Below are 12,214 nucleotides of genomic sequence, written 5' to 3'. Positions count from 1 at the left end.
TTCAAATTGATTTAGATGGGAAGCCGGTGTGTGAAGAATAAGGAATCTGATAAAGTTTTCATTGTAAAGCAGAGTGACACTTTAAACCAGACTTTTTCTTTCTGTTCCCTTTGTCTTTCAGTATCTTACAGGATAGCCTATTAAAAATATAAATGCATTTCAGCTTAAATAAATTAAGGGTCACTAAAATGTTTCAGATGAACTAAAGAAGAAATAAAATGTCCATTTGGAAAGAGAAAAAAAAAGTGAAATTGTAGTCTATGGGAGAGGTTTTTCTGACTAAGGAGCAGTCACTTATGAAGTCAAAATGGATTTAATTAATTGCTTAAGGGGAATTTGGTTTAGTCAGGTCATTGTCCTGGTCAGTTCATAGATGTCCATAATTGTGTCAGTCTGCCAGTGTTTATATTTCCATGGTAAAGTCCTCTTTTATTTCATTTTTATACCAGTATCCTTCCTGACATTTCTATCAAAACTCTTGAGTTGGGAAACCCCAGCAGTGCCCACAAAATATTCTGTGCAGTGCACTCAAAGCTGTGCCAGAGAGGCGAGTCTGGCAGCCTTTCACCAAAGCTGTCAGCAGACAAAAAAATCCTGCTGCTGTTATTCTGGTCTGGAAGTTACTGCTACTGTTGCTTGTTGTCTGCCCTTCTCTTGGAACGATTCTGTTCAAAGCCACCCCAAAATAAAATTGCAGAACTCCTTGGGAAGAAAAAGCAGAGCTAGGGGAAGCAGAACAGCAGTGACAATCCCAGTCATTTCCTGGGGATCATAGCTGGGCTAATTTATGTTTCCTCAGTAGGTCTGTCATTTTAACACTTACAGGAAGAGCAATCTCCAGGAGATGGAGGTTAAAATGACATCTCTCACCTTCCAGGGAAGGTAATGTAGGCTGAAGGTGTCTCAGCCATTTAATATTCACCGTGGCAGAGGCAGACTGCCTCTGGAGCCTTCAGGTCTGGCACTGATTCAGGTACTTCTCATCTTTTAATATTTCACTATTTTGCATGCCTCATCCCAGGTGAGTGCTGGAGTTCCTGTGCCTTTGGAGAAAATATGCACCCCAGCTTTTAGGACTTTGATCCTGAGAGGGGGCTCTGAGCTTTGTCTGTTTAAAACCTTGAGCCCTGACTAGAAATAAGTCCCTAATTCCAGTCCACACCTTGTCATTTTGGGTGGAGGTGGCTTTTTCCTGAGCTCCCCCACTCCTGGGGATGCTTTCTGTAGGTGCTCTGCGAGTGAGAGATGCAGGCAGGAGGAGCAGTGTGAATTCTGGCAGCACAGCATGTGAAGATCCTGTGCTCCAGAATCACACAAACTTAACAAGCTGCAAAAAGATTCTGTTTTAAGGTTCCTCTACAAAACCCTGAGATTTAGGTAAGCATTTAAACTCAGGAATACTTACATAAACATCTAAACTTATGAACACTTACATAAACTCAAGCCTCACTGAGGTTTTTCCCCTGTACTTGGTCTCCTCTTCTTAAGCTTTATTTCTCACTTGGTCTCCTCTTCTTAGGCTTTAATGCTTTAAGCAACAATTCCCAGTGTGAGCACTGAGCTGTGGGGGAATGTCAGGGATTTTGGGCACTTTTGGGAGCAGGATCAGGCCCTGCCAAGCACTCACCTGTCTCACAGGAGGGGCTGCTCCAGCCCTGCCTGCACTGGCACTCGTCTGGTGACACACACACGCCCCCGTTGTGACAGTGCCTGCTGCACAGCACTGCAAAACACACCAAAAACCAAAATACCTCAGCACCAGCACCACTGCAAAACACACCAAAAACCAAAATACCTCAGCACCAGCACCACTGCAAAACACACCAAAAACCAAAATACCTCAGCACCACTGCAAAACATACCAAAAACCAAAATATCTCAGCACCAACACCACTGCAAAACACACCAAAAACCAAAATATCTCAGCACCAACACCACTGCAAAACACACCAAAAACCAAAATATCTCAGCACCAGCACCGCTGCAAAACACACCAAAAACAAAAATACCTCAGCACCATTGCAAAACACACCAAAAACCAAAATACCTCAGCACCAGCACCACTGCAAAACACACCAAAAACCAAAATATCTCAGCACCAACACCACTGCAGATCCCAAAGTTGTCCTCTTACAGCCAACAACTGATAATATTAGTCCTGGAGGTAGAGGGTGGGAGCTGTCCCTTTCCTTGATTTGCTCTCTCTATTAGAAGCCATACAACTGAAACTCTTTGCTTTTTAAATATTCCAGCTACTCAGTTTCACAGATAAAATGATATTCCTCTCAAGGGCAGCCTGATATTTAAATAAGCAGTGGGGTCTGTAATGATGGAAGTGCATGTGCTTTGCTGATATAGAAGGGTTTGGAGGCTGATTTTCAGATATTTTCTGTATTGAACCTCTTTTAAAGCTTGTATTGCAGAGTAGCATTACTCCTAATAGGTATGGCTGCTCTTTTGTGTTCTCAAAATTAGCATTACTATGTTCACTCCCAATCTTAAATTTCCTAAATATTGCTATAAATAACAAACACTTTTTTTTCTTCTTTTTTTTTGTTTGTTTTTCCTGAAGCAATTTCACGTAGAAAATGTTGATTTAGATGTGCATATTTTTACATAATACAGCAATGCTGCTGGTAAATATGTGCTCTGAAATAGCTACTGTATTACTTGAATCCTTTGTATTCAATAATCATTTTAAGGGGAAATATAGGGGAAAAAAAGAAAAAAAGGCTTTTTAGTGGTTCTTTTTTTTTTTTTGCTTTTGTAATTTTCTGCTAATTGAAACATGTGATGAAGAAAGCCTGAGTGAGTTCATACATACTTGTTTCACAGCGAGGCCCCACAAATCCATAAGCACAAGAGCAGGTGTTGTGAGGCAGGCAAGTTCCTCCATGCTCACATGGGGGCTCACACTGAGCTGCAAGAGGGAAAAAACACAGTTCAAACATGAGATCCTCTGTGGCTGTGAGCACAGCACAGGTCACTCCTTTCCCCACCCCATTTTATTAACCCAGTGAGTGATTTGGCTGAGGAAAACACTGCAGGACAGCAGCAGCCAGGGAATGGTTTCAACAGAATCACATTTAACTTCTGAGCATGCATATTTTTAAGTAGTTTTTGAAGGCTAGTGATGGTTGAAGTGCAAATGCAGTCACAACTCAAGACCTTGCCCTTCCCTCTCTACAAATTTGCCTTGTGGCTGGTCAGTAAGCCTTAACAGGTGTCAGAACTCACAATAAGGCAGAGATTAGGTGTTTCTTATAGAAATGAGTTGTGTGTGGGCTTGGCAGCAAAATGGCAAACATTTAAGCAAAAAAAAAGTTAATATTTAATGAGTAGCATGAGCTCTGCAGACAAGGCAGAAAGTTAGATAAAGATTCCTTGAGTTATTGCAGTATGCAGTGTAATTCTGTGGAAAGAAGAGGATGAGTGTGGAAAGGACTGCAGCTCTGAAACAGGCTATTTGCTGGAGGCATGCTTGTTTTTCAAATGTCGATAATTTTGAATCTAAATCTTTATTGTGCAGAGAGCCTGGAAATTTTGGATCCTTTAATCTAAGATCTAAGGCAGGTACCTGAGAATTCTTTTGTAACCCTCTAATAAGAGATAATTGCATATGGCAAACACAAAAGAGGAGGAGAAGATCACTGGAGGGACAGGATGATCACTGAAGGGACAAAATCATCACAGAAGGGACAGGATGACTACTGACACTCAAAGGAGAAACTCTGTGGCAGGAGCAGAGCAAGAAATGTGTTCCAGAGGCACCTCATTCTACTGGAAAAAAAAAAAATAAAAGGGCGCCTCACATAACAGAATGAAAAATATCTTCCCTTGTGTGTGGGAAGTGAATACAGTGAAAAATGTTGTACTTTGGCTCACTTCACTGGCAGAGTTTTGTCTTTTATGAAGGATATGAGGCTAAGCAAGGTTATTCCAAGGAAAAAGCAAAATGAAGCTAACGAGACCTGAAACAAAGCATCTTTCATTTTAAGTATTGTTACGAGGGAAGAGAACCTTAATGCACCACATTTTGTTCCTAAAGCTGGAAAATGGGCTATGGAAATAGAAAGCTAAATGAAGGACTAATTCTTGGGGAGCCACATAATTTAAATGCAGTTATTGTGTTAAAGACCTCATCACCTCTTGTGCTTGTCACCAGGCCGTGGAATATGAACTTTGCCATCCAAAAAAAGAATGAAAGTCCTCACACATTTTCTAATTTTATTAAAAAAGACAAACTCCAAGAAGGTGCTGTAAATAAACCACTTTGACACAAACAGCATTGAAGAAATGCGTTTGGTATTTAATGATGAAATTTTCAATGCTGCATTATATAACTTTAGGATTTGACCTTCCTGAAAATAGAAAACTTACAAGTGTATTTCAGATCCATACTGTATATGCTGAGAATGTCATTAGGCTAAATTTATTTTTGATTGGATAAGGTTGAGACATTTTCAAATCAACATGCTGAAATTCCAAGTATGTATCTGAGGTGGGGGGGGTGGGGAAAAAAGAAGGGATAAAACCAAATCATCTTTATCTGGACAACTAAACGGCTTTAGCTTCTCAGGTTGCCCAGAGAAGCTGTGGCTGTGGCTGCTCCATCCTTGGAAGTGTCCAAGGCCAGCGTGGATGGGGCTTGGAGCAATCTGGGATTGTGATTTCTTTGCCCCTCTTTGTAAGGGGGGTACAAAACCTGGGGGGAAACGTACCACTCTTTTTAAAGCACATGAAATGTGATTGCCTTTCCTGTAGGATGATGGTTGCATAAAGCCTCCAGGTGCCTCAGTGCTGTGCCAAGCACGGTGACATTCAAGCGTTTTACGCTTTATTTCAGCCTGGTTTGTGCAGCACTTAGAGCAGGGGTGTCCGTGTGAATAGAGCACTTTCCATCTGGCCTTTGCACACTCTGAGATGCATCTAAGCTGTCAGAAAAGAACATGGTATTTTGGATATTAAAACATTTAGCTCTTACAGTGACATTTAATAGTAACATGTTTAAAACTGTTCTATTACTGGTGAAAAGCAAAAGATAAAAAACTGAACACTGGCTCCTCTGTGAGAGTAAGAGTAATATTCACTTAAAAGACATTTCCCACTGTAATAGAAATATACTGCTTATGTCAAATTATTTTCCCAAACTCCTATCTTTCATCTTCTGAAATGAATACTTTTTTCATGAGCATTTGCTAAATTGGAGGAAGGTATTGCTGTGTTTTAGTACTAAGCTGTTTTGGATGGGGAAAAATAACAGCAAAGAGGAAAACATTGCTGCAAATGGTCAATCTTGCTGTCAAGTGTACGTATGTTTATGCTTACAATTTTAAATCTGGAAGTGAAAATGGAGAAGTGCATTATTGTTTCCTTTGAAAAGGCTTTTTGGGAAATATCCCCAAACTTCTATTTTCCATTAAAATGAGATCATACAGTTTTTATAAGTTTCTCTGCAATAACTTCGGGGGCACTCAGGAATACCAGATGCTGTGTGGTTTTCCCTCATTTTCCATAGCCTAATCAGCAAATGTCTTCCAGGACAGAGTTATTGCTTGGCATCTCCACAGTGAGTAACTCCCTGTGCCATCCCCACGTGAGGCCCTGGCTCTGTGCAAATAAAGCCAGGCTTGGAGCTGGGACAGCTTTGCCTGCTTAGAAATTTGCACCAAAGTCAGATCAGGACAGACTTCACTGAAGGGAGCATACCTGGTTTCATCATACATTATTTATTTCCTTTCAAAGATACATTAACCCAACTTCCTAAATGTGCAGATGGAGCTTTAACGTGTTCAGCACAAGGGTGGGGTGGGAAAAGGGGAAAGGAAAGTTCCTCAGTTGTTTTTTCTTTTGGAAAGCTGTGGACTGAAGCGTTTCTTTTGCATGTAAGATGCGCAGATCAATGAAATGAAGCATAGGATTAAAGCATGTGTTACTGCAATTAAATTAACTCATTGCATATTTCAATAGCCCAGCAGTCTGGGAGCCCAGTTGTGAGAAGAATGTCCATCACAGCAACTGGAATATTACCAAGAGAAACATGACTGAATAAATTGGGAATAAAAGTGCAGGCGCCAGCGCTGGCTAGGTTGTACCAATGCATTTTGCTTTGTGAAATGTCAGCTGAGTGCTCATCTGCAGACAAAAAAAACACCCAAATAAAGAGATAGGAATCATTAAGAAAGGAGCAGAGCACACCATGCCAGACTTCCTCATGGCCTGTACCCATGGTGAACTCCATCTCAAATACCATGGGCAGGTCTGAGCCCTCAGCTCAGAAAAGCTACAGTAAAAGTGGAAAAGAGACAGAAAAAGATGAAAGGATAAATAAACAAAATTATAGAAGAGCTTTTTTACAAAGATTAAGTGAATAATGAGGTCCTTCAGAAAAATATGACTTTAGGATAGAAAACTGTGGAATCAGATGTGACCTGCAAAGGGTGAGCAGGACAAAGTTCCAAGGCATCCCCTTGGTGTTTTGGAGCACGTGATCCATCATTTCTGAGAAGCTATTCCAGACAGCATCCCTCTGCCTTTCCCACATATTGCCAGACAAATGCAGCTGGCAGCTCTTGGAGAAAGGGAGAGGACTTCTGGTTTGATATGGTAGATCTTTTTTGGGTGTAAAATGTGAAAAGAAATTAATGTGAGCTACCCAATTTTTTTTTACTCATTTCATGCAGCTGTGCATGGTGAAGTCAGAGTGCTTTCCCAACAACTCCCTCTCTCCTGTTATTTTGAAAATTATTTGGTTTGAAAAGTCATTTTGTAATGTCAAGGCAATGATGAGTTTTTGACTCTTGAGCAGAAAACATCACTCCCATTGTTCTAGACTTCCCCTTCTCTTGAAAATACTGTCCAAAGCCAATTAAATAATCCAGATTTTTACTGACTTCACCCACTTAAGAATATTTTTCTGAAGTATTATAACTTTATCTTTGGCAGGAATGCTGAGGCTCTTTTATGACTGCTGAAATACCAGAAGGATACCACTCCTTAACTGTCAACCTAATCCAAAATGGTTTTAAATATAAATAATTGTATTCTATGAAATGGATGCTGACTTTTAATGGTACAGTTTTAGTCACCAGACAGTCCCTATCAAAGGAGCTTGGAGTCAGGGAAACAAAAAAAAAAAACAAAAAACAAAACAAAACAAAAAAAACCAAAAAACAAAAAAAAAAAAGAAAAAGGATGATGAGACATTTTTTGGTGATGATGTTTCATGAAATGTGTAAACCTTGTGCTCTGATGCTCCTGCAGTGCTCCTTGGCAGGTGATTGGTGCTGTCCCAAACCCTGCTGGAAGGAGACTGTACCAGTGCATTGGTTGCTGCTGCAGATACCCTTGGAAACAGCACTCAGAGTGAAAACTGGGGAACACTTGGCTAAGCTTACTCCAGAACTGCCAGAGAACATCTTCTGCAAGAGAACATGTGGGAGAATCCAGTGGGCTACAGCAGGCCTTTCCTCCCCCAGCTATTTTTATTTTTGTTTAGGTGATGCTGACTGTCTCCAAAACACTGCTCTGTAATGAAGATTTTGAATCTGGCCCGTTGGGCTGTGAAGTCTTAACATTAGGCTGCTAAAAAAGGTCCTATTGCCTTTGTGCAGGAGGGGAAAGAGCTCCAAACCTTGAGGAACTGTTTCACCTCCCCTCACCTGCAGAGCACATAGCTGCTGACAGAAGGAAAATAATCTGTAATTCCGCATTATGCCAAAGCAGGAGGAGCAAAAGCAGGGTTCTACTTCTGGCAGACAACACAGGTGTCAGCAGTGAAGGGAGTGATCCAAGTGGAAATTGCTGAAATAGTCTGAAAATGCCTCAGTTTGGATATCTGAATATAGGCCAACCACACTGACATTGAGCTGTGTGTGTCCAAGAGAGGGTGGGAGGTTACACCTGGTGGTCCCCAGGGCTCTCTTCCATCCTGTGGTCCTGAGATTGTGTCACCCCCAGTGCAGGGTGACAAAGCAGAGGGAGAGGAGTTCCAACTGAACTGTGACAGGGAGGCTAAAGGGGCTTGTCCAGAGGGATAATTATATTAAAGATATAAAATTTTATATACATAGATATAAAATATCTTTGCATATTAAATATATAAAATGTTATATTTAATATAGCATTTTATATTAAATATATAGAATGTGTTATGAAATACTTTAGGAAAGAAATTAGTTTTCAGGATGCTGCTTATGATTTTTTCCTACTAGTCCTCCAAGTCTTGTTTTGAATCTGCACATTTGGAAAAAAATTAAATTGCATTCTATCACAACATACATACCACTTGGTAAAGTACATCTTATTTTAGATTATTTTCAGACATTCTTATTAAACAAAGGTCACATCCCCTCAAGATCCAAAGGTATTGAACCTTGCTATCAGCGGGCTGGTTCTTTTATCTCGTTGAATTTTGATATGAAATAAGATGGTGACAACTATCAATAGTGTCTGAGTCTCTTGACATTTTTGTTGGCTTGCCAAGGATGTTATGCTGAAGCCTGGAGATTTTGCAAATGTTGGTCTCATCCAAGCTTTGATTTTTGCCCAATATTTGTGCCCCCTGTTCCCAGAGGACGCTGCTGTCTCCAGGGGAGTTGGGGCAGCGTGGGCATCACAAGGTGCTGACAGCTGAGCTTGTGACAGCCTTAATCCAAGGAATTGCCCTCATTTTCCAGCCTTGTTTGTCATGATGAATCACCTTCAGCTGACATGGGTGGGACATCCACGGCTGGAGGTACAACGGGCGCTGTTCACAGCCCTGGCTCTGCTCCAGGGTGCAGGTGGGCAGGGGGCTCAGGATGGAGAAGAAAAGGGAAGGGACAGGATAATTATTGAGTCAGGTGTCGTGGTCACTGACAAGAGACAAAAAAGGATGTCTGTGCATCGTGCCATCAAGCCCCAAGATGCAGAATGATGTTGGTAATAAAGTGTTTCATCCTAAGGACTCTCCAGGGAGATCTTCAGTGATAGCAGTAACTGAAGGAAACATCTCACAAGTAAAAGGCAGAGACAGATTTGCATTTTAAGGTAGATTTATGTTTTAAGGAGTATACTGATGGGTCTGCTAAACACACAGCAGCCTTATGTCCAGACTGTAAGTGTTCACATGCACATGGGAAGGGCTTTTGAGGAGAGCCCTTTCTGTGGCCAGACTTGCTTTGAGCTTCCCAGTACCAGAACCTGCTTGGTGCTTCTCCATCTCTAGGTTTAAACCATAAATTAAAGACAAACTCCTTTGTGCCAAGTAACTCTAAATCCTTTAGGAGGAGCATTTCAGAAATGTGCAAATAGGCAAAAAAATGAAGTGCTCAAGATTACAGAACCCTTTTTTCAGTACATTCTGTACTCTATCTCCAACAGTGCTCTGTTGCAATTGCAGCAGTGCTGGGGGCTTCACACCCCCACAAAGCCTGGCTTAGAGCAAGGTCCTTCCCAGGGCATCATGGCTGAGACCCCCCTGCTCTGTGCATGAGGAATGAGAGACCAGATGAGGAAGAGGGGAATGAATGCTACAAATACTTTTACTTTGTGTAAGACATCAGCTTATCAGAGGGATGTCAGCAAAAGGTGTGATTAATGATAGCAAAGTCAGGGAATTCATTGCTTCAACAAAGTACATAATCCTATGGTCTTATGGAGGGATTCTCAGGTGCCTAATAAATAACTCAATATATTGTGGAAACCCTTCTGGTGCTATACATTTCAGATGACAACTTCGGTTTCATATTTGAGATATTAGATAGATATTTACAGGTAGTTTTTTTATGATATTAGAAAAATTAGTTTTTCCTAGAATGTGTTGTATGGAGAAGTAGAATCAATTCTTCTCTTTCTCACAGAAATTTTATATGGTTTTGAATGTGATGACTTTAGGAGAATGAATCTGGCATTAAGCAAGATCACAATCAGTCCCTGGTTTTAATAGATTAGATGGTATCAAATAAATATGTCATTTTTGTAAGCAGAAAGAGCTGTTTCAAAGGTATAGGTTTTATTTATTATTTTGAAATATAATTGGTTATGAAAACAGAACGGCCCCAGCCCCAAAATTTCCAAATTTATACTAAAAAATAATTTTTACTGTGGAGAATTATTAGACTTAGAGTTATTAGAGCATTTTAAAGAGGATTTTCACCCTTACCTTCACATGTAATTCCATCACCACCGTATCCAGGGGGACAAGGACCACACTGAAGCTCCCCATCCGCAGCTGGCTCGCACGGCACACCCGTGAAACAGGGCAGCTCAGCACACACTGCCCTGTGCCGCACCCCACTGCTGCTTTTTGGCAGCTGCACAGCCCCCCTTGCTGTGCTGAACCCCCTCCTGGCTGCTCTGGGGTGTGCTGGGAGCCTTGCTCCAGGGGCAGACCCTGCTGGGGCACGGGATGGAGCATCCAGGGAAGGACCCAGCCGGCGCGGAGGGACAGGGAGGCGCCCGGCCACAGGAGATGCTCTGGGCTGCTCTGTTGGGAAACCCTGGGGTGGCTTGTTCCTCAAGAATGAGACTCCACTGGGCCATTTCCTGGGAGGATAACCATGCCTGGAAGGAGTCTGTGAGCTTGCAGGGAATGAACCTGGGCTTGTGTTGGGATGAGGAGGAGCAGTTTGTGCCATCGTTTCTTTGTGCTGCTTAAAGTGGAGAGGGGGGTGGGAGGTGACACTGACAGCTGGGGCTCTGGGCTCTGGCTCCTCGTGCAGGAGGGGTGTGAGTGTGTCACCTCTGTTCTCAAGAAAAGGTGCTGGGAACTCCACATCAGGTTGTTTTCCTGGTGATGTCTGAGCTTGGGAAGTCTTCCTTTCCACTGTAAGGGATGAAGTGTGAATGGATGTGGGCTTTCTTTCCAAAAGGAATGTAATATCTTGTCTTGGAATTTGGGGTTGGGAAAGAAGGGAAAATGCATTTCTTGATGTCTTAGATACATCTTGATGAGAGCCTCCAACATCTTCAGTATTTCTTCCAGGAAAATCCACGTGGGTTTGGAAAGATCTTGAAACTAGGGCAGAAGGAAGATATATATTAGCTAAATTTGCTGGTCTAGAGTTGAAAGGAACCACAGTGAACCTTTGAGTTTGGAGCAAACAACAGAACATCAATTCTAGAAGTAAAATAGTTAATTATCAGATATAATGGAGGTTTATGCCAACTGGCTTAGAAATTACATGGGGCTGTCTGCTGTAAGTGACACCAGCACTGATGCACAGGGAGCTGCAGTGATGATGCTCAAAGGGTGGCATTTATGTACCAGATGAAATATATTTTTGGTAGCAAGTTTCAGGGAAGGTCAGGCATTATTTGAGTTGCAGCACTGGGCTGGTGCAGGGGTTAAATTGCAGCCAAGCAAAAACTTGCTGTTCTGCTTTACTAATTTTGGCTTGGACTAGTCCATGAAGTTTTGGTACTGTGCACCTTTTTTGGGGGTGAATCTTCCAGTTCTTGACCTCCTGAGCCAGGATTTGCTTCTTATTACCTGCCTGCAGTGCAATGCTGTGCTGGGAAATGCTCTGAGGGCATAACTCAGAGTTTGCATTCCAGCTCTTTGAGTCAAGGAGACAGAACATCCCAGCTTGGCACAGAGGGATGCTGGAGGTGGAGAAACACACGGCGTCAACGTGGCCCTTGGCAAGAGCGTGCCCTGGAGAGGCTCCAGTGCCATCACACCAGTGGGTGACTCTGGGATGCTTCTGCAGCCCTTCTGATGGCAAAGGGAAGTTTTAGGAAAGCTTTTAAAGGAGACAAATGGAAGAGCTTTGCTGGTGCTGTGTACAGCTCCCTGCAGGCGGCAGGGGCAGCGTGCGAGGGAGCGGCCGGTTTGTTACTGTCACCCGCTTGTCCCAAAGCCAGCCACCTTTTCAGCTGTGTAAGGAGGGATGATAGATGGGCAGAGGGGACTCTGAGAAGGGCCTTGAAAGTGGAGACGAGTAGTTTGAATCAATACTTTCAGGAAGATTAATGGCCATCTGCTGACGCTAATGAATGGAAGAGGCTATTTTTAACTGGTTCTGGCACGCTCACTCTGTAGGATATGGAATATATTGGATCCTGAACAGCAACCCTCACTTGGTTCTGGGGTTAACCCCATGCAGGATGCAGCTCTTTCTTTAAATATAAATATTAATCACTTTCTGAAAACTCACATTGATGGGGATCTTAACCATATTTAGCAAGGAAAGAGATTCGGATGCTTGGCAAGGGTCAGATGAAAGTTAGG

The 12,214-nt window shown here is 42.2% G+C and overlaps 1 protein-coding gene across 1 annotated transcript in view; it reads right to left on the bottom strand.

The window, feature by feature from the left end:
* The window catches only part of LOC311156081 (von Willebrand factor D and EGF domain-containing protein-like), a gene marked incomplete at its 3' end in the record, with an annotated part of 152,569 nt that overhangs the window by 16,015 nt on the left and 124,340 nt on the right, over positions 1–12,214 (bottom strand). The window contains exons 21-23 of the mRNA XM_084209764.1: positions 10,145–10,999; positions 2,825–2,920; positions 1,628–1,723 (exon numbers count right to left, since the gene is read on the bottom strand). Coding sequence (XP_084065890.1) covers positions 1,628–1,723; positions 2,825–2,920; positions 10,145–10,999 — 1,047 coding nt within the window. The remainder of the gene's footprint in view (positions 1–1,627; positions 1,724–2,824; positions 2,921–10,144; positions 11,000–12,214) is intronic.

The sequence above is a fragment of the Fringilla coelebs genome (genome assembly GCF_963513975.1).
Source record: "Fringilla coelebs genome assembly, chromosome: 7".
Classification (NCBI taxonomy): domain Eukaryota; kingdom Metazoa; phylum Chordata; class Aves; order Passeriformes; family Fringillidae; genus Fringilla; species Fringilla coelebs.
The sequence above is the reverse complement of the archived record's forward strand: the minus strand, read 5'-3'. Positions and strand labels throughout refer to the sequence as shown.